Source organism: Pipistrellus kuhlii, unplaced genomic scaffold, assembly GCF_014108245.1.
Source record: "Pipistrellus kuhlii isolate mPipKuh1 unplaced genomic scaffold, mPipKuh1.p scaffold_m20_p_11, whole genome shotgun sequence".
NCBI classification, from domain to species: domain Eukaryota; kingdom Metazoa; phylum Chordata; class Mammalia; order Chiroptera; family Vespertilionidae; genus Pipistrellus; species Pipistrellus kuhlii.
In genome coordinates, this window is record NW_023425416.1 from 15,219,435 (window position 1) to 15,240,495 (window position 21,061).

The following is a 21,061-nucleotide window of genomic DNA, read 5'->3' on the forward strand; positions in this document are numbered from 1 at the left end:
CGGCCACCCGGAGTTTTCTGGCCAGCTTCCAACCCTACCCCCGTATCACCAACCATGGTGATTGCAAAGAAATCAAACCTGGTCTCCTGTGAGAGAATGTGTGAAACCCACTGTGAGCTCCTCAACTCTCTACTGTCTGCCCATGCGGGAGCAGACTTGGGGCTGAGCCCATTTCCATACTGAAGCCAGGGAGTCCACTTAAGTCCAGGCAGGTCAGATCACTTGGTATCATGAGCCACTGGGGCCAAAGGGCCAAGTCACAGCACACACGATGTTCCTGGATAGGACTCAAGGCTGGGCCCCCCCGCTGTGCCTGGTCTTGGACGAGCACAGCAGGGTGCAGGGCTCCCCCACGTTCTCCACCTCACCCTCTACGCCCCGCACAGGCAGCCGCTACGTCGGCAGAGACTGGGGCAGCCAAGGGGGCTGAGAACACTCCTTCTCTCTATTCACTTCAGAAACGGCAAGCTTCTGCACCAAAGGGACTTTTGAACATTGACTTTAAAACTCAAATTGGCTCCTTTGGGCATCGTGGGCTCAGCATGGATGTACAGACTCCTCAACCAGGGTGTGGCATTGGCTGAGAATTTCAGAGGGGAGGCCCTCACGGAGCAACGGTTGGGACAAAAATCTCCTGTTCACAAGATGTGAAAACCCAACCGGCGGAGTTACCTCTGTTTACACGTGTACGCCTTTTCAGTTAGCTTAAGGGGGAGAGCTCACTTTCTCGACGGATCACTACAGTACAGAACAGAAAGGAGATAGAAGAAAAACAAATGTCTTAAAGTTCCGGTAGCAAACAGGCATAGGATATTATTATTGTTGTAATCTTAATAATTAAGCAATTATACGTTCAAAGTGCTTTACAATCACTTAGCTATTCCTCACAACAGCCCTGTGAGGTAGGTCGACATTGTTATCCCCATTTTACAGATGGGGGAAACTGAGGCACAGAGAGGTTAAGTGTCTTGCCCAAGGTCACGCAGCACCGAATGCTGGCGCTGGGGCGAGAGCCCGGGTTCCCTGACTCCCAGTGTCCTCCGAAACTAGACCGCGCCGCTTCCAAAGAGGCGTCCCCGGCCTGGCTCTGAGCACGGACTTACAGACGGACAATGTCGGATGAGGTTGGGGTGTGGTGGTGCTTCCCGCGGACACACGGAGATGGAACCTGAGGTGCTGCCTGGGTTGGTCTGGGCATGCGGGTGTAGGTGTTAGTGTGAATGGGTGTGTCTGAGCTTCCTGTCCTGCCCGGACCACTGCGGAGAGTGCAGCCGGTGGCCAGGCCAGGCCCGACCGCCATACAGAAGGAACTCTGCCAGCTCGGTGCCCGGGCCTGCAGTCTCTGGGAGTCCGGGCAAACTAGGGGTGCAGGACTTTGGAACGGAGTCAGCTGCCCACCTTGGGCAGGTCTGCTTAATCTTTTTATTATTTGAAATTTTTTATTTATTTATTTTTTTTTTTTACTGGCCAGCATCAGGAAGTTGTGTTCATTTCGTTTCTCTGTGGGGCGGCTGACCCCCTCCTTCGCTCTCTCCCTCTTTCCCTTTCTCTGAGTCTCTGTTGGGAAGGGGAACCGGGTAAGCCTCGTACGTCCCCTTTCTCGAAAAAGAGCCACCGTGAGCAGCGTCCTCGACGGGAGGCCACGGCTCCGCAGGTGGCGCGGCCCGGCTTCCGCCTTCCGCAGGACCGCTTGGCGTGGAAGGGGTCTCCCTGGGGCCTTGGATTGGCCTTTTCCTGCATTTCTCCCGAAATGCGGTTTCAGTAGAAACAAGCCCACTTGAGACTTTTCCCTTTCAAGGCCTCAGCCACCAACGCCTTCCGGCTAACGAGCTTGGTGCTGTAGCTCAGGCAGAAAACTCTAAAGCATCCGTTCAAGCATCTGAAACAAATGAATCAGCCAGTGAAATCCCATCTGTTAGCACCTGTTCTCCTTGCAGATTAAAAAAAAGAAAGGAAAAGGAAAGCCTGACGGCTTTGGGTAGAATCATGCTTTAAAAAAAAAAAAAAAAAAAAGCTTCCTCCTCTGTAGACGATGGTGACTTAGAAACTGGAGCCTGCACTCCACAGACTCTGAAGTCTGCTGCACATCCCGCTTCCCTCTGTGCGGATGCCCGAGCCTCCCGCAGAAGCCGGATCACGGCCCATCGGGGAGAAGTGGCATTGCCTCTTTGTACCACCCACCTTTCCACTGGACCGCCTATGTCACCATCTGGTGCCTTGGGGTACAGACTCCACCATTCTAAAACCTGAGCACCAGACTCTGTGCCAGCTGGGAATACTGGCCTCTTCCTCAAGCCCAATGGGTTAAAAACAAAGAAAAGACTATTCCCCTACAGTCTGCTGTCATTCCAGTGGGCCAGGGACAGCGGCTCCTCAGAGCGTCTTTTGCATAAAGGGGATGCTTGAATGTTGAAAGAAGGAAATGAACAAAACTTTTCCCACTTTGGAGTCTTTCTTTTTTCTTTTCCTTTTTCCACGAGATACTGGACAGATCTGTGCCCAGGACCCTCACCGGGAAGGTGTGAGGGGGGGCGCTACCAGCTGCTGGGAGGGGCCGAGTTTTTCACGGCCGCGGAGCTCTGCTCCTTTATGTACCTGCTCCTCGTGGAAGCATGCAGGTCCCTCGGATGCAGCAACAATGGATGGAGAGCAAATGCCGAGTCAAACTAAAGTGAGCATGGCATGGAGGGGATGAGTGAGAACACAAAAGGCCTGAGGCGGCTTCTCTCCGGTCCCCTCTGGAGAGGAGCTGGACAGAAGGCTGGCTTTAGTGATGATGGTGATGGAGGGACGGATGGAAACTGCACACTCACTCAGACCAAGGCCAGAGGACACTGGGTGCTGAGCTCCTGCCCACGCACGGAGCTCCTCAAGCCACTCCTCCTCATGAAGAAGGGGACACCGCCGTTGGTCGGAACACGGGGAGCCCAGATGCAGCCACAGGGCCGGGAACCGCAGTGCCTCTGTGTGTCCTGGAAAACCATCCCACGGGGGAGGGTCCCAGAACACGAACTGGTTCCGAGGCCATTCAGACAGACGGCACTCGACGCAGCACAAGCACGCACATGCCTATGCCCACACTCCGCTGCCACTGGCCACCGGCCAGCCGTGTGGCACCCTGGCACAGGGAGGGGCGGCCCAACCCACCTCACAATGTGCTGTGCCCCCTTCCGATGCCTCCTGGAGGACCCGTGTGCCCATCCTAGTGACATGGTGGGTGCAGTTCTCTCATGGCCACGGGACCGCATCTCCCTAACTGCTACGCCATCACATGCCCTTCGTCATGCTGGGAGGAGGGGCCTCCTCGTGCCGATTAGAAGTACAGTGACAAGTCACATGTAAAGCCATTTTTAGAGCAGAGGAAGCCAAAAATGTAATTAGGATTGCCCTCCAAGGAGACAAAAATTTTCCACTTTTAATATTCGCCTCGGAACCAAACGCATTTCGAGAATTTATCTGTCGAGGTTATGAACACAGCTTAATTTTCTAGGTTGTGCCCTGACATCAGCTCCCACCGGAACCAGGGGAAGTGTGTTGATATTACCACCTAACTGGAAATATTTGCATTTCACCAAGAAAATGAAACTCTTTCTGTATATAACAAGATGATACATGTTTAGGAGGGGGAAGAACACACACCTCAGCATTACCGTAGTACAATGCAATAGTCTTTTAACCCATGATTTAAAAAGGCAGCTTTAACATCATTTGAACCTTCAACTTGAAGACTCAGTGGAGCTCATTCGTGAAATGTGAAAATTGCTTAGCTATGTGTTCTTTCAGGTTTTAAAATATCAGAAAACTATATTCAGTCACCAGAGCAAGCACTGAAGCCACCTAATTGGGGTGTTCTGGGGATTCAAAGATATCACTCTGTATCATCTGTGGTCATCAGCCACGCCTTCCACAGAAGACAGGATCTGACCTGATTAACAACACAGAGCTGACCTGATGAACGTAAATTACGACACAGCTATTCATGACAGAGTGCATTTCCCCCTCCAGAAAAGTCATCAAATTCCACCGTCCCCACCAACTACAGAGACCCTGAGAACAGCAAGCAGGTCCCACGGGCAGAGGGCACCCTGGCGCTCTGACACCTGGCCGGCCTCACCCTCCTGGCCCAGAGCTCCTTCCAGGAAGAGCCATCGGAGACACGCTCGCCACCCCTTCTCTTTGCATCCAACGTGGCCACATTGCCTGTTCAAATGGACACCTTTCAGTTTGCTTCGTCTAAGGCTCCTTATGAACTGTGACCAAAGGGCTGCCGCCTTGGCAAACTGGGTCAGCCAGAGGCGAAAGCACTTTGCTCACAAAGTCTGCAACCTGACACAGCAATGAGCCACCTGCCTGAGCCTGGGGTCCACTGAGCTCCCTGTGGGAGATGTGATCGGAGAAAGGAAGATCGGAAGCCTGCAGTTGGGTTCAGTTAGTCCCCCCAGCCCCTGTCGCCCCCAACCTTGCAGCTGTCTGGGTGGAGCAGAGGTTTTATCATGAAACAGCAGGTCACGGTCACACAAGGTCACCTACTAACCCAACATGTGTGTATGCACCCCGCATTCCTTCACTCGCTCTTTCATCATCACTCATGTTCCCATTCCCTCGCTCAGCGAGGTCACACACAAGCCTTTGCTTCAGTCCTGACCATCACTTTGAACACAAAAAAGACAATGCTGGGCATTTTCCCCCAGAAAGAAACAAGTGCAAGATTATTTCACATTGACCCTTACCAATAACAGTTAGGCCCAATTTAAGATGTGGTGATAAGAGGGTCAGAAAAGCAATTTTAGATTAAACTAAAAAGGGAGAAATCCTTTATCATTTCGTGACGGACCCAAAGCACTGTGGGTATCAGAGATGACAGGGGTTTTGATTAATTTAAGCAGTTGTTTCTGACCACTCGCCAACCTCTCTAGTTCCCTTTCTCCAGTTCTTAGCATCTTTTTCTCTTCCCCTCTTCTCCCTGCATCCTTCACCACCAGCACTCACAAAGTCCCCCTCCTGGCCCCCGTGTGCAGGTCTCCACTGGGACTCCCTTCACCTGCACTCCTGCTTCCCCTCCCAGAGCTTGGGGCTCACCTAGGACTCGGTATCTTCACACCCCGGCTGGAACCAGAGGTTCCTGAAAGCCACCTCCACGCTTTCAGAGCCTGGGGCAGGGCCAGGCTGGCTCAGGAGTAGGGACCAGAGGCTGGCCAGGTGGGAGAGAGCAGCATCTGCACAGCAAGCCTCACAGCCACCAAGACACAACACAGAGAGACAGACATGCCGCAGGCATACACACACGTACACACACGCACAAATGCATACATACACACACACACACACACACACACACACACACGCGAGAGCATACTGCACACATACCGGGAGGTAATGGATGTTACTGAAATGGACCAAAAAACCAATAAGCAGTGGGGTAAGAAACAAACAGAAACAAAACAAAGCACTTGCGTTCAGATGGAAAGCTGTTTCCTGGGCAGCCAGGGCAGGGAGCCCAGGGCTTGGGGGGGGGCGGGTGGGTGCCTGCCGGGAGGGCACTGCCTTGGGAGAAGCCTGGAGGAGAGGCAGTGCTCGCTCCCCTCCCCCAGGGCTGTCCTGGAGTTCCTGTGCCACAGGCCGCAGTCGCCAGAGGAAGCAAGGAGAGGGAGGCACTTACCTGGTGGCCCAGAAATGGCTAGTCCACATTTTAGGGCATGTGCAGTAGCTCAGTTTAAACACATCCTTGTGGTACTGCTCAACCATGAACTGTCAGCTCACTAATATTTCAAATAAGCTCGTAAAAGTGGTTAGTGCAAAGGTAAGACAACAAAACAACAATTCACCTGTAGGGCAATTGTGGTGTTCTTCGCAGGGTACTTTCCCACCAGTCCTTGTTCTTTCCGTTTCTTGAATTTCCTAAAGTAGTCCTGTATCAGGAAAGTGGCATAGAACTTCCCCACGGTTACCTCATCATCTAAACGGAGAGACCAGACACAGCTCTCCCGAATCAGCACATTTGCACCAAGAGCCTACACCCTGGCTTCTGGGATGGGGGGGGGGGGGGCAGCGCCGAGGCACTGAGCTCTCGGCTTATCACACAGGAGGGAGACTAGCTCTAGCGAAAAGCAGGGTTCGGCAAAGCAGTTAAGGCTCAAAGTTAGAGTCAGTTAGATAGACTGACGCTCAAAATTGCAGAAAGTAACGTTTGTCATACGTTTAGTAGAGCAGCGTATTAGTAACATTATCAAGTGCTGTCTTGGTTATTTACTTAAAATAAAAATTACAAAACAAAGAAAAAGGCTTTCCTAGGTCAGATTTTCACTCCTGTGCACAGAGATTTGCATGTGTAATTACCATGAACTCCAAGGGCAATTAACCATTCAAATCCCGATGCCTGGAGATAAAGACAGAGACCTCAGAAAGGGGACAGACAAGCTCAGAAAAGGAGGAAGGTTCATTAAAGTGACTGCAAACCCAGATTCTTATGTGCCCCTTTGACTCTCTGCCAATAGCCTCCATATGCCATTTCTTGGTCTGTAATTCAGAACTAGTTGTGGGGTGTGTGTGTGTGTGTGTGTGTGTGTGTGTGTTTTGGCTTTTTTTGCGGGGGGGCGGGGGAGGTGCTATAAGTGACAGCACCAACTAACCTTGTGGTGGAGCTGACTTCTTCTTTGTTCAGAAACAACTGGAATTCTGCTGAGCATTTTACAGGTGATGCATGAGGCAGAAATAGAGGCTCTGGCTGTCTCGGGTAAACCACCTTGCAGTGTGTGTGTGCCCCAGGATCTCCACAAGCCCTGCTCCCCCAGGGTGCAGTGTGCCCATGGTTCCTGGGTGGGAAGCTTGAGCCCACCACCAGCTGTGGGCATGGACCACTGACCATGATTTGCAGAGGCTGGGGCCGGAATGGTTGCTAGCCCTCAGGCTTTAGCACAGCTAAGCCTTTGGCCAGGCTGCCCCAGGAAAGAGTGTCACGTGATCTGGGGCAAGGAGCTCAACCTCTATGTATAAAAGGGGCTATGTCTCTTAGAGGATCTGTGGGGACCACAGGAGGAGAGGCAGGTAAAGTACGCGCAGCCCCCTGCTTGGGTGGCCCTCATTCTGGGGGCTGGATGACTGAGCCACGAGAATCACTATCATCTTACACCTGGCCAACAGTGAGATCCCCTGCAATAGGTTTTGCAGCACACAGTTGGGGGACACCGAGGCCCACCGTGTTCCCCAATGCACCATGGGTGGGGTTTGTTTGGTGCCCATGTCACTGTCTGGACACTGCTGGGCATTCTGGGGCTGCCTCTCTAAACATTCTTGTCAGATGCTACTCAGTGTTACTGTCAGAGGAGATGCTTGAAGTGGTTTGACTTTGAGAACGTGTTGCATTCCTTCCAGAGCCAAGCTGGGCAAGTCTGGAGTGGTGCAGGGGCCACCAACGTGAAGCCCAGGCTTTGTGCAGCATGTGAAACCGTGGTCCCTCACCTGTCCCAGGCTGGTTCAATCATGCCCTCGTGGGCAAGGAGACGAGAGGTGAAGAGAGACCATGCGGGTCTTGACATTTCACCCTTTGCCCTTGAGCTGCTCTCTGTTTTGCCCAGGGGTGTTTGGACACCAGTTCCAGCCGCCCCTCCTATTGGGCATCTATAGGTGCCAGGCCCCGAGTCAGGGAGCTCCACTCAGGTTGCCCGGCCCCTTCAACCACAACTCTAAGATGGTGGACCTGCTCGCCCATGCTGACAGCTGAGAAGGTTGAAGACTTGCCCCAGGCCAGTCATGTTGGGACATGAGCACCAAGCTAGCTGTCCTCCTCCTCGGCATCACCTCCCTGAAGGATGGCCTATCTCCTGCCACACGGGCTACCTATGTCTGTGGGGTGGCCTCTCCCAGAGTACAAGGCTCTCTCGCTACTGGGCTGCAATCAGGAGGGGGACTGACTGCTGACTGCCTAGAGACCCCTGGGGGCCCGGGGGATTCTCCGCCTGCTGCACCACCACGGCCTCTCAGTCAAGACTTCCAAGCCTTCTCTGGGAGCTCGCAGGAAAAGGCCACTCTATCCACAGAAGACCACCCCCTCCTTCCAGCCCACATAGGCCTACCCTCCTATCCCTTTAGCCCGGACTGTGCGAGCCTGGACGGGCCCAGGGGGTCCTGCAGGGGGTCTGAGCTCCTCCTGTCCTGGAGCCAGGCCGCGGTGTCCTCAGTGCAGAGCTGACGTGTTTCTCCCTGAGGGGCCACAAGGAGCAGAGCACAGCCACCCCTGGCTCTCCAGGGCAGGGTGCAAGGTCCGCATGGTCTGCTCTACTGGAAGGCTGAGCTAACAGACTGAGCCCAGGAAGGGTTCTTAAAAATAGGAGAATGAAAGCCATAGTACAGGGCAGGGACCTTTCTTCTGAGGAGGGCCATTTGGATATTTATAATGTCATTCACAGGCCATATGAACTATCAGCTTAAAAATTAGCCTGTCATATTTGGTCAAACATTTCATTAACTCACCCCTAATGACTGGGCAGGGCCAGGCCAAATGATTTCTGGCGTTATTAGGCCCGGGGCAGGATGTTCCCCACCTCCGCCAGAGGAGGAAGGAGTGCAGGGAGGCTGCCTGGGCTCAGGACTGGAGAGAAAAAGGTGGAGCCGGCTCTGAGTGCTCTTTAGGGGAAAGGGATCAAGGAGCAAAGGCCCAAAGCAAGGAGAGCCTCTGGGAGGGGAGGACCCAAGAAATACGTGACAAGAATGGAGGGGAGCACATGAGCAAGGGTCAGAGATGGGCAATGAGACATCAGCCTTATGACAGAGACAGCAGACAGGCTGTCCCCACAGCCACAGACTCCTGCACAGAGAAGTCCCCAGCTGGTGTTCCAGGGCTCCATCCTGAGTGGCCCCTGATTATCAAGCTCATGACAACCTTGGGCACCTCACATCACACGGTGCCAGCAACTCCTCCTGAGATGGGCACCTACTGTTACCGGGTCTGGAAGGGTCTCCCTGATCACCCCACATCGGCCAGTCCCAGCGCAGGGACAGCTGGCCTGGCTCAGTCTGCTGCCCTCTGCGAGGTTACAGCACGGGGGACACAGAGCCCCTCAGCCATGGAAGCTACCCACTTGCTGGCCTGGAGGGCTGAACGAATATTCTCACTTTCTAAGTGTGCCATGGAGAGGGATAGGTGGGAACCACTGGCCAACTGGCATGAGAAAGACTCAAAAACAAGAGACAGAATTAGAACGCTGCCCAGCACCTCACTCAGGTCAGCTCACTGCAGCCAGAAACCCAGGCCTTTCGACCTTCTGCAGTGGCAGACTCAGCCCGACAACACTATCCCAGCACATACACAGGCCATGACACGGGACTCCAGAGAACCCCATCTCCTCCTGAAGCCCCCTTTCCTACTTTCCGGTTTCACAGTGCCACTTGATGCCATTTTGAAGCAGATGAATACTCACTCCATTGGAAGAGATGCAGAGAGAAAGCCAAGGCCCGTCATTGGGTCAAGAATGTGGAAGAATATGTAGCTTTTAGTAGATGTCTAGTAGAGCTAAAAGCTGGCCAGTTTTTCAAAGGAAGGGAGCTTAGATGGTGAGCCAAATTCTGGACCCTTTTCTGGTCCAATGAAAAGAAACGAAGCTTCGAAGGATGCTGTCCGAGGGGCTTTAGCCAGAATGGGCCCTGACGTGTGTGCGTGAGACTAGTTTGTAATGAAGGTGGTGTTTCAGGGGAAGGTTTACTCAGCCAGCCCAGAGCACTATTCTGAAGCATGCATCTGCATTTCAAGAAACATTGTAGGGGAATACAGTTGGCAAGAGATAACTCTGATTCCATGCCACCACCCTAAAACAGAATTGCTTCAGAATATTCTGAAAGACTGAGTTGAAAGGAATGGAGGCTGCAGAAAAAGCTCAAGCACATTGTTACGACAGTTTTTAATAAAGCGATTAACCTCAGCCATGCGAGCACTTGGGTGTGCAGCTCTAAAGAAAAGGAAACTTAGGGCTGTTTTAAATGTGCAGTATCAGTTCTGTGGACAACAGTATCCGTTCTCCCGTGGACGTGTGTGCAGGGTCAGTTCCCGGAGTGGGGGTGAGGGGCGTTTGAGGGTTTTGTTCTTTTCGGTTTGGGGGGCCTTTTTGCTTCCCCTTTATCATTTCTTTGTGGGTCATCTTCCCCGGCTTTGAGCCGTGACCATGCTAGCTATGGGTGTCCTCTGCAGTGACATCTCATTCTGCTTCTCATTTCATGCTGACGACCAGAGCTGGCCAGCACAACGCTCTCTCTTCAAGAGCCAGAGGTTGTCACCTTCTCAGAGGAATAGGAATTGGCCACCATCTTAGCTTGGGGTTCTGGAGTCAGTGTCCAGACCTGAACGGATCCTGCACCTTTAAAACTTGAAAATAAAAGTTGAAAAACAGCCACCTCAACTTCTAAGTCCATGTGCATTCAAACGAAAGTGGAAAAAACAATATATAAATTATATATATATTATATATATTACTATATATATGTTGACATATATATAGTAATATACAATATATAAATCTTTTAAAAGTTTAGTTGGTTTTTAATTGATAAATAACGAAAGAAAAAAGCATGCCTGTTAGTCCTGTCCCTACTTAAGTTCTAATGATAGGGATGTTTACATTTACAAGAAAGCTAGTTATGGTAGTAATCTCAGTCTTGACAAGAACATTTTGAAAATGCCATTTTCTGACAGCTATCAATGTTTGGTGAGAAGCTTCCAACAATAAGTTAAAGGATAAGTGGAAACTAGCTTTAAAAATTCCATTTTGGACCCCCCAGAATCCAGGCTTTTCGTTTTGAGGCAGCAGGCGTGTCCTCAACATTAATTCCCCACCAGCAAAAAAGCCTGGCGCCAGCCACCCTGTCTGGTCCCCTCGCACTGAGGCCTCTCCTTTGGGATGTTACTTCTATGACCCCAAGTGATTACACCAGAGGCCGGAGGCCTTCTCTGGCTTGGCCTCAGTGACCTGGCTGACACCCAAAGCAGCCCGCAGCCGGCTGGCGGCAGGCACGACCCCGAGACCCACGTGGTGGCCAAGAGCTACTTAGGAAAGAGAGTGCACTGACCACCAGCTGGAGGGACAACTTGGTCAAGTAGCTTCATGCTGGTTTTCTTCCAGATTTTCTTTATCACGGCTCGGAGCTCTTCGTTAGCCTGTTCCAGGTTCCCTGGATGCAAAGAGCAAGAGGGGAACACAAGCCTTGCTTCTTGCCCAGCAATCCCTCTGCCGGGACCATGCTGACCTGGGTAGGAGCATGGCCCTCGGGGCGGTGCGGCCCTCAGAGGGGCGCTCCTCACCGCAGGCTCCCTGGCCAGGGCCATTCACACTTCCTAAGAGCTGCAGTCACTCCACCGTGGGAAGGACCATGTTTTACTCTGGAACCCATGTTCTACCTTCCCAGGCCCACACCTATACATTTCCTGCCTAGAGGGCCGATCCTGCCTCCTTCCTTGTAGACCCAGACTAGATTCCACCCACATAAGATGTTCAACTCCCGTTGTGCGGATCCATCTGTAACATCCGCATGTCTTGGTCTTATCAGATGGGCCGATGCTTGTCTCCTCAATGGACAGGTCGGTGCAGAAGGCCATCCCGCCTCCTGCATCCCTCACTGATGCAGGGGGGGGGCCAGGTGCAGGAGGCCCACAGCAAGGAGCCCGCTGGCTTGCGGGGACTGGCTTTTCTGGATAGAGTCCCCCTGAGCTTCAGGGCTGCGGGAAAACAGCTGCCCACGACTCCGCGGTGTCCACCACCGGTCCCTCTTCCCCCTCCTCCTTCACAGTCTCTGCTTCTCCACCTCACGGTCATTCCTCAACCTGCTGCAATTGCTTTCCATGCCACCTCCATGGGCACGCTCCAGCGCTGGGTGTCGCCCCAAAGACCCATGTGCTTTGACCTCAGCTGGGAGGAAGCTGGTCAGGATAGTGTTTCCCCGCCACGTGCCAGCACTGCAGAGGGGCTTCTGCAGGCATCCTCTCACCTCATCGCCAGGACTTCCCCTGACGTAGGTGTGCTCATCTCCTTCCCACAGAGAAACATCCCACAGCTCAGAACAGAAACACCCCTAGCAAAGGTCACCGAGTACTAAGGGTCAGCTGGAGTGAGCTCGTGGGTGACGGTGCTGACGCTGCCCTGATCTCCCACCCATGTCTGCTCTCTAGTGAGCAGTGGCAGGAGTCACCTCAAAACCTCAGGGACAAAGTGAAGCATGAAGAAGAAAAGGAGATGAGGGAGGTGGGAACAGGGTGCCCGCTGGCACAGAGGTGCTCACTGCACTCACCATGCCCTTCCCAGGCCCTCCCCTTGTCAAGGAGAGGCCCAGAAGGAAGAGCACAGGTGGGAGGTATCATTTCCTTCCAGTTCTACCCCCTGACGTGTCCCCAGGGCTCACCTTCCGTCTTGATCTTAAGAGCAGTTCGAACCAGAGCAAACAGGGTTGCGTTAAACATGACTGTCCCGTCACTGTTGAGAGGCATGTTCATGGCAACTAGTCTCTGCAAACAGAAAGAGGAGTCTCTTAACCGGCCTGTGAGTGACTGATGGCCGCGCAGCCCTTTTCCGCGGTGACTCTGTTTCCCCTGACCTCTTTTCCACTTGATCCTAAACATGTAACTCACCAGCCATCTGAGGAGCATCTACTAGCTGGGGCTCTGACACGACAAAGACCAAAGCTTTTATCACGAACACAAATGCTGACCCTCGGTGTGCTCTGCCTTTGTGTTTAACCTTGACTGTTCAACCACCTCGCTGTTCCAGCACTTTCCTCCCTTTTTGAACAACCAGCTCTCCCCGGGGCCTGTGGTCAGGCCTCCATTCTGGGCACATCGCTCAGGCTGTTGTGAGGGTGAAACGTGGCACCAGGTCCAAGGAGCCAGGCACAGGGCAGGGGGCTCGGACCCTCCAACTGCAGCCGGGGTGCATGACTATTCCTCACACAGAGAGTGTCCTCTAGGGACCTGCCCTGGTGTGACCCTGTGGAGTCCACATGGTTTCCGCAAGTGTGAGGTCCTTCAGGGCAGGGAACAATGGGTGGGGCTGAGAAAATCTCTGAAAGCTGGAAATACAAGGTAGACTCTACTCTGCTCCCTGGGTCTGTCCAGGAATGCAGGCTAGCTGGGTTTCCACAGGCAAACCCTGCCTTTCGCTTAGAAATGGACTTCTTTGCTGAAATCGGTTTGGCTCAGTGGATAGAGCTTAGGCTGAAAGGTCCCAGGTTCGATTCGGGTCAAGGGCATGTACCTTTGTTGCGGGCACATCCCTAGTAGGGGGTGTGCAAGAGGCAGCTGATCGATGATTCTCTTTCATCGATGTTTCTACCTCTCTATCCCTCTCTCTTCCTCTCTGTAAAAATCAATAAAATATATTTTTAAAAAAGAAGAAAAAGAAATGGACTTCTTTGCTGTTGCTACAGCCGACTCGAGTTGAGTCACTGTGAGCTCTCCAGAGGGGACACTGAGCTCAGCAGGGGCTCCGAGAGAGCAGGGTCAGAGGTGAGAGCTACAGAAACGGAGTGGGAGGTCTGGACGCACCCACGTCCGGCCACCGCCTATGCTCGGGGCGGGAGAGCTGGCACAGGGGGTACAGGGGGTCCGGCGCCACGTCCACCATCAAAGAAGCTAGAAACACCCAGGAGCCGGTCTTCTCCTCTCCAGTTCCTCAGTGAAGCCCTCAGCCACTTCCTCTCTCCCTCTTCCGCTGCCCTCACTCTGGCTCTTGTCACGTCACACCCACATAGGCCCCACAGCTCTCCCAGTGTCCCCTGCCCCGATCTACTTCTCCCTCTAGCGCGGAAGTCCAGCCGGGCTTCTTCCCTGGAACTCCGCCTGGGCTGGAGGGTTCCCCACAGCCACACCACATGCGCCGGTGCCCTCCCCCGCTTCCTCTCTGTCCCAGCCACACCAGTGACCACCATGTGCCTCCGCATAGGCGTTCTCTGTGCTCCTTCCATCTCTGACAACCCTCCACGTCTCTCCTCCTGGGCCTATGCCAAGGTCTCCGTCCCCTGCCTTCTCCCAATGATGAAGGACACATTCCCCTCCTATTCCTATGGCCGGCTGACAGGGGGACCCAGGAGTGACACTTCTGAGAGCGCCTTGAGGATGGGAACCATGGGCCATTTGCCTCGGCATCCTGGGCGCCGGTGTGAGGGGAGGTCACCGAGCGGTTCCTGAATGAGCCAGGGAGTCTCTGTGAAACACCCAGAGGACACTCACCTTACAGGCCACTCTGTGCGGGCACAGCTTCCCGAACCCCAGGGGCGGCTGGATGCGGCGAAGCAGGGTGACCACGTCCAGGTGCTTGATCCTCCCCCTGAGGCAGAGCAGAGTGTGAGGTCCGGGCAGCAGTGCTGAGCATGCAGTCCAGCCCAGCCCACCTCCCCAAAACCATGGCCCCCCATTCCAGAAACAGCCCCCACAAACAGCCAGGGCACCTCCCCAACCTACTTGGCCTCGGGGTCGTATTCCGACCATATTCTTTTGAATTCGTCTAAGTGGTGAGGTCCCAGAATAGACCAGTCCCGGGTCAGATAATCGAAATTATCCATGATGACGGCCACAAACAGGTTGATGATCTGTGAAAGCAAACCAGAGGGGGGAGCCTCAGGGGCACTCAGATACATCTGGCCGGACCCCGGTGAGTGCTTCCTCAGCATAGGGGCACAAAACATGTGACCCCATTTCCCCAGAGGCTGGAAAACCCCTCCTGCAGAACGGTTAACGACAAAGCAGACTTCTAGCTCTCCGGGATGGCTTTGGTCTAGTCCCAGGGGAGGGCTGGGCGAGGAATTATCTGGACCTTTGAGGCACACAGCAGTGTTATCGCTTCACTGCTACCAAATAACTCACACTCTTAAGTCACTGCTATGTGTGTGGGCTTTGATCTTTTTAGAAAGAAACCAGAGGTCCCAAGCAGTGGGGTAGTGAGCACACAAGCCCGTGACAAAGCCTTGAGGCCCTGCTCACAAAGAAGGGGCTTACCACTGGCAACTAAAACAAAAGGGGGAGTGTGGGGGAAAGAGGGAGAGATCAACCAAAGGACTTGTATGCATGCATATGGGCCTAACCAGTGGTCATGGACAACAGGGGAGTCGGGGCCTATGTAGGGAGGGGTTTGGGATGGGAATGGGGGGATGAGGACAATTATGGGATACCATAATCAATAAGGAAATTAAAACAAAACAAAACACAAAAGCCGCCAAGCCTGCTATTGGCGTGGAGGTAGCTGCCCATCGGCGTAGAATCCCCCAGCAGGTGAGTGGGGCAACGTCCCTGGTCTGAATTCCAAGTGCTACACCCGATGCCGGCTGAGCCGAGGGGAGCCTCTGCTCACGTACCAGGAACGCACAGAGCATGTAGAAGCTGATGAAGTACACGATGGCGAAGTTGCTCCCACACGAGTACTCCTCCCCGGGGCTGTAATCTGACTCGGGGTCACAGAGCTTCCCCGGCAGGCAGGCCAGCATGATCTCCTGCCAGGCCTCGCCCGTCGCACACCTTTTTAGAGCCAGCAGAGGAAGGGCTGTTAGTGGGCGTAGAGGGATTTGAGGCTCAGGCCTCTAAAACATTTAAAAAAAAAAAAAAGTTTCTCATTGGAGCAAAACCTAAGGACTTTGTTGAAAAGCCAGTTTGAATTAGTGAAAACATGAAATTCCTACTTATTTTCAAATGCAATTTATTTCAGTATCCCTGCTATAACTTTGATTCCTATCAATCGATACGAGTACATCAATTCTTTTTGTAAAATTAGATGTTTGGTTTTGTGCCTTCTCTTCTTTAAACCCCTATGTGATAGTATTTGTTGATTGTTCTCTTTTAATGACTTAACATCGGACAACTTGATAAGACCCCGTTCACCTTGTTGAAAGCCAAGGACTGGAAACTGCCTAACTTGCAAAATGACTTGCTATCTGGTCACTGAGTCCTTATCAATTACTTGTATAATTTCTAGAAAGTTCTCTCACTTTGAGGCACCCTTGTTTGCAAAGTTAATTAACTGGGGTTAAAAGCAATCCCGTAAAACTTCAAATTCCACATCTTAGGATGTGCCTCTGTGCTCCTGCAAAACCTCTGTCTGCCTGGCTGTGTTTCAGTGGGTGCTCCCATGCGTTCGCTCACCTCCTCCCAGTTCCCTGGCGGCCTGAGCAGACCCACTAACTCCCAGAGGGAAAAGCCTTAAACCACCACAATCGAAATGAACACAGCAGTTTCTACAAGCCAGCACCACTCCCCTGTGGCTGAGCTGTTCGTGTCTCTGTTTAAGAACACAAAACAAACAAGCACAGAAAGCCACCAGGACCAACTGGGAACAGCCGCGCTGCCGAGGAACACGTGTCCTCTGTCACTCTGCAGCCCACAGCTGGAGCCACGCGCCCCGGGTGGGGATCAGTCACCTGAACAGCAGCAGCACCGCCTGGGGAAAGGTCTGGAAATTGTTGTTCCTGTTGATCTGGTTGTTGTCTCTCATGGCAACTTTCCCAAACATCTAGGTGGAGAAATTATTAGGGGGAAAAAAGAATAGATTTTGTCATTTTAAAAAAAGAAACAAGGAACTCTCCCTGTCTAAATGTAGAACCAACTCAAATTCGAGCCACACCCACAGAGCTTTCCCACACGCCAGACTCTTCATGTATTCACAAAGATGTGCCGGGCACTGTGCTAACCACAGGAACAGGCGGCGGCAGATACATTCTCCCCTCAAGGAGCTCTGACCCTGGAGGAGAGACAGAAAAGCCAGCACCAGGCAGCAGCCCTGGGATGAGAGCAGGTGGGCCAGCCGCACAGGAGGCACAGGGAGGTGCCTGGCAGTGAGATGAAGGCCCAGAACTGGGGCCTCAGAGGTGTGCCAGGAAATAAAGAGAACGGGTGTGCACAAAGGTCAGGTGGCAGGCCTTTGGGGCTGCCGGCCACAGAGGGCAGGGTGGGCTTTCTCTCCAGGGTAAGGGGAAGTTAGGACATTATGTGTGGGACTCAGAAAAGCAGACTGACATTTGAGAAGAGCGTGGAGCCAGAAGGTGTGCATGAAGGCCCAGTTCTCTGAGACAGCTCTGGGCTAGGGTGAGAGCGTACTGCCATAGAGGACCTTTCGTGGCCCCCAGGGCACATGCTGTTGAATGACAGGGACTCTAGCGTGTGACGGTTCATAACGCCTGCTACGATTCTTAGGGACTTGTGAATCCTTCTCTGCCGTCAAGAGTAGAATAAATAAGCATGACTCCTTCTCTCCTCGGGAGGAATCACACCATCTCTTTACACTCACACCTTCCCTTATCTTGGAAGAGGGCATCTACCCGCACCCACTGAGAAAGTGGCAGACACCACCCAGGAAGGTTCGGCTCCACGGGGAGCTCTCCCCTCCCCTCCTCCTGGAGGCTCCGCCCACTGCAGCTTCCGGTCAGGGCTGCTGTTGATGAAGCCCCCTGTCCTGTTCCCACCCCAGGAGGAGCTGGCCAGTAGCCTCCTGTAGCCCCCAAGCCGGGTCACAGAAGGACCTGGTCTCATGCTTCTTCTCAGGGTGCTAATGAGGCAAGACAGGGGTCCCACGTCAGATGCAAAAAAAAAAACAGTACAATCGTGGCTTCTCTGAGTATGGCGTTTCCTGTTGCTCAACTCAGCTATGGCTTTTCTTGATTAGTTGACTCTCCCAAGACTCAGAGTGAGGTGAGGGGTACCACCAAACCCAGCTTTTCTTGACTTAGTCCAACCCCTTCTTGCTCTTCTGAGACTGGCTCTCTGTGCCACCGGCTCTTTGCTTCAGAGCCACGGCTTTCTCATCTCCTTTTCCCTTAAGCAGCAGTCGTATTGGCTTTCCATTCCACCTGGCAAACGTGCAATTGCCCCAGATCTGGGACCACCGAGCACACGGGACCCTGAGGAGCTGGGCTCACCTGCATGCCGATGACTGCGTAGATGAAGAACAGCATGGCTATGAGGAGGGCGACATATGGGAGCGCCTGGAAGAGAGGAAGCACTGGCTCAGCACTGGCCTCTAGTCCCCGTGCTGCTTGGTACAAACTGAAGATCAACATGTGCTTTTCTCTTCCACGTTATATTGAAAGAACATCACAGAGAGAATGGACTTCTTAAACCCCAGCCCAGCACAGCGGCTTCACTCCTGAAGATGCCAGCCATGTGCACACCTGGTGTCACGGAGCTGCAGGCAGGACAGCTTCCCACAGTCATCAACAGTGTATCCTAACCCGAGGCAGTGTCACCACCGACACTCCACTCTCATAATAATGCTTAAATTCATCACAGAATTCCTTTGTGAAATTCTACAATTGATCAAACCATTCCAGAGCAGACATTTGGATGGCTCCCACTTTCTTGTGTGGGCCTGTGTGCATGGAAGCGAGGGGCTACTGTAGTTCACCTTGCCAAGGACGAGCTCTATGCAAAATCACCTGGCCATCTGCTGACGTGTTCCCTTAAGGCACATGTGTCAAACACAAGGCCCATGGGCCAAATCTGTCCCGCCAGGCCTTGCAATGTGGCCCGCACCGCGCTGTCATCACTGCACTCCGCTGCGTTTCCATCACAATGACAGTTTATGACTGTTCAGTAAACCATTCGGCCCACGATTTAGGCTGGATTTTATATTTTGGCCCCTTCTCTGATTGAGTTCGACACCCCTACCTTAAGGAGAAGTCTTGGGAGTGGAATTACTGGGCCAGGGGGAAAGAACCACGTTCTGGCTGTCACGGTAGAAAACAAGACACTTTTCTTAAAATGCACACTGAGCTGGGGGTTGGGCCAGGAGCTAGCTGGGTGGTCCTCAAGCCTGGGTTCTCCTTAGGAACATCAGATATAAGCCTGTGTGTCAGGTCAGAACCCTTGTCCTCTGACCCAGTGTTCTTCAACTGCTGTTTATCTCATCCCACATGACAGAGGATGTCCATGTGCCCGGCACACCTCCAAGGAAGGCCCAGATTGTTAACCCTAATGCTAGGCACACACGTTTAAAGCACTGACTTCCTCTCCTGTCTGCTGGAGGCCAGTGGCTGTGACACTTCCCAATGTGTGCCATCTCTGCACCTGTGACCACCAGCATGACCAGGGGCAGTAACACCATCCTGGTGGCTGGACCAGTTCACTGAGTCCACAGTGTGAGCATCAGGCTCTCCTATACCTACATGCACTTTCTTCCTAATTTATGGAATATTTTAAGCATTCTGTTGGCACAGTTTCTTAGGTTTTTATGAACTACTACCCCATGACATAAATCTGTAAAAAAAAGTTTAGCGATTTCTTTAAAAGTAAGATTATTACATGAATTCATTGTGTTTTTTTTTTTGTGTGTGTGTGTGTGTTTATTAAATTATTATCTGTGTACATATTTTACCATTGCCCCCCCTCCCATACATACCCACCCTCCCCAGAGTTGTGTGTCCATTGGTTGTACTTATATGCATGTATACAAGTCCTTCAGTTGATCTATCTCTCCCAAATCTTCCTCCCCTCCCCGCTGTAATTTGACAGTCTGCTTGTTGCTTTACTGTCTCTAACTTTTGGTTCATCAGACAAAGAGAAGCCCGTGGCCTGGCTCTTACCTGAAAGGACTTAATGAAGGTCCACAGCAGCGTCCGGATGCCTTCCCCCCTGCTGAGAAGTTTCACCAATCGCATCACTCGGAAAAGACGGAAAAAGGTGATGGAGATTCTATTGCTCTCTTCAGAGTTCTGAAGGGTTATCATGGAGAGGTCAAACCCAATGGAAAGTAGAACATGCAACACTTTCAGAAAAAACAGCAACAGATGCAAACACAGGTGACAGAAGTAAGAATTGAAGATGTGTTTCTAGGGCCTTTTCACCTTGAAAAGCATGATATGAAAGGAAAAGTTACATGCTAACAACACAGGGCGTGGAAAACTGTGTCCACACAGCACATGCATGTCCATGTGGTCTAGTGTGTTAAGAGGTGAATGCTGGGCTGGTCAAGAGTACTGGACACTGATGATGAATGCAAACCACTGCAGACACTGTTCTGGAAGAACAGTCATGGAGAATACAGAACACTGGGAACCAGACATGGCCAGATAAACTCGAGGAAAAGGCCCAGCCCTGGGCACTAGTCGCTGGTCTTACCCCAGGTGGAGCAGTTGGGACAGGGATATTTTCACTCTCAGTTGGCTTTAAGAAATCAAAGATTGAACAGGAATTAATGAACTGGGAAGGAAGCAGAGGTCCGGAAGGACATCCCCTCCCCCCTTTAAAAAAATGTGTGGCTAACGTCTTAGGACGACACACCTGCTCCCTCCCTGAGAAAATGCCAGGGACTCTGCTTGGAAATGGACTTGAGGGCAGGCAGCCATGGACCCAGGCTCACGCTCCTTTCTAAGTCACCTCCAGGATGTGAGGTCCCAGGGCTGACAGGCACCCAGGAACGGTAATGCTGCATGACCTCAGCTGTCCCTACACTGAAATGCAGAGTGGGGCTCTCTCTGTGCCTTCTGGGGAGCCTGGCTCTCTTCGCTGAATCTGGGCTGTGGGTCTCAGACCTCACTGCTTTGCAATGGGCCAACCAAACTCTGAGGAACAGACTGACTCTCCCAAACGGGGCGAATGGAGTGGCAGCTGCCTGTGGCCCACATGCCCTCTGGACCACACTCTGACGCTGGGGCCACACGCCTGGGCAGGGTGTGTCCCATGATGCCCTCTCTGGTGGGGCTGCCGGGGAGCTAGGCAGACTGAGTCAGTGGGGGCAGGAGATCTATTTCCCCTTCACTGCCCACTGGCAGCTCAGACCGCAGTTCCGGGAGACAAAGCCCCGCGCTGGTGACTACTGGAGAGCAACTGCTCAGGACCAGCCTGCCGTGAGTTCTGGGAGCTCTGCCCCAGCAGAGGTCTGGCGGGGCGCTGGAGCTGGGGCCCGGGGTGCAGAATCACAGCACTCACCACCCTGTTTCACTGCCTCCCCCTCAGGCTGGGAGCCCCCAGAGGGCAAGGACCTCGCCTCACTCCACTCAGGGCCCAGCATGGGATCTGGCACTTATTAGATGCTCGATAAGTGCTTCAGAAACCACAAAGTGGTTGTAAGAAAACTGCAGCAAATATCAGGAGGCATCTTTACAACAA

The 21,061-nt window shown here is 52.7% G+C and overlaps 1 protein-coding gene across 6 annotated transcripts in view; it reads right to left on the bottom strand.

The window, feature by feature from the left end:
* Nucleotides 1-21,061, bottom strand: part of CACNA1D (calcium voltage-gated channel subunit alpha1 D) — a 284,634-nt gene that overhangs the window by 19,949 nt on the left and 243,624 nt on the right. For 4 of the 6 annotated variants that reach the window (XM_036430837.2, XM_036430839.2, XM_045579044.1 and 1 more), the window contains 10 exons: nucleotides 20,072-20,116; nucleotides 19,537-19,665; nucleotides 17,875-17,940; nucleotides 16,381-16,472; nucleotides 15,325-15,484; nucleotides 14,435-14,562; nucleotides 14,204-14,300; nucleotides 12,382-12,484; nucleotides 11,056-11,157; nucleotides 5,826-5,956 (listed from right to left, as the gene is read on the bottom strand). In XM_036430837.2, the coding sequence (XP_036286730.1) occupies nucleotides 5,826-5,956; nucleotides 11,056-11,157; nucleotides 12,382-12,484; nucleotides 14,204-14,300; nucleotides 14,435-14,562; nucleotides 15,325-15,484; nucleotides 16,381-16,472; nucleotides 17,875-17,940; nucleotides 19,537-19,665; nucleotides 20,072-20,116 (1,053 nt within the window). The remainder of the gene's footprint in view (nucleotides 1-5,825; nucleotides 5,957-11,055; nucleotides 11,158-12,381; nucleotides 12,485-14,203; nucleotides 14,301-14,434; nucleotides 14,563-15,324; nucleotides 15,485-16,380; nucleotides 16,473-17,874; nucleotides 17,941-19,536; nucleotides 19,666-20,071; nucleotides 20,117-21,061) is intronic. The other 2 variants (XM_036430842.2, XM_036430843.2) reach the window with 1 other exon arrangement.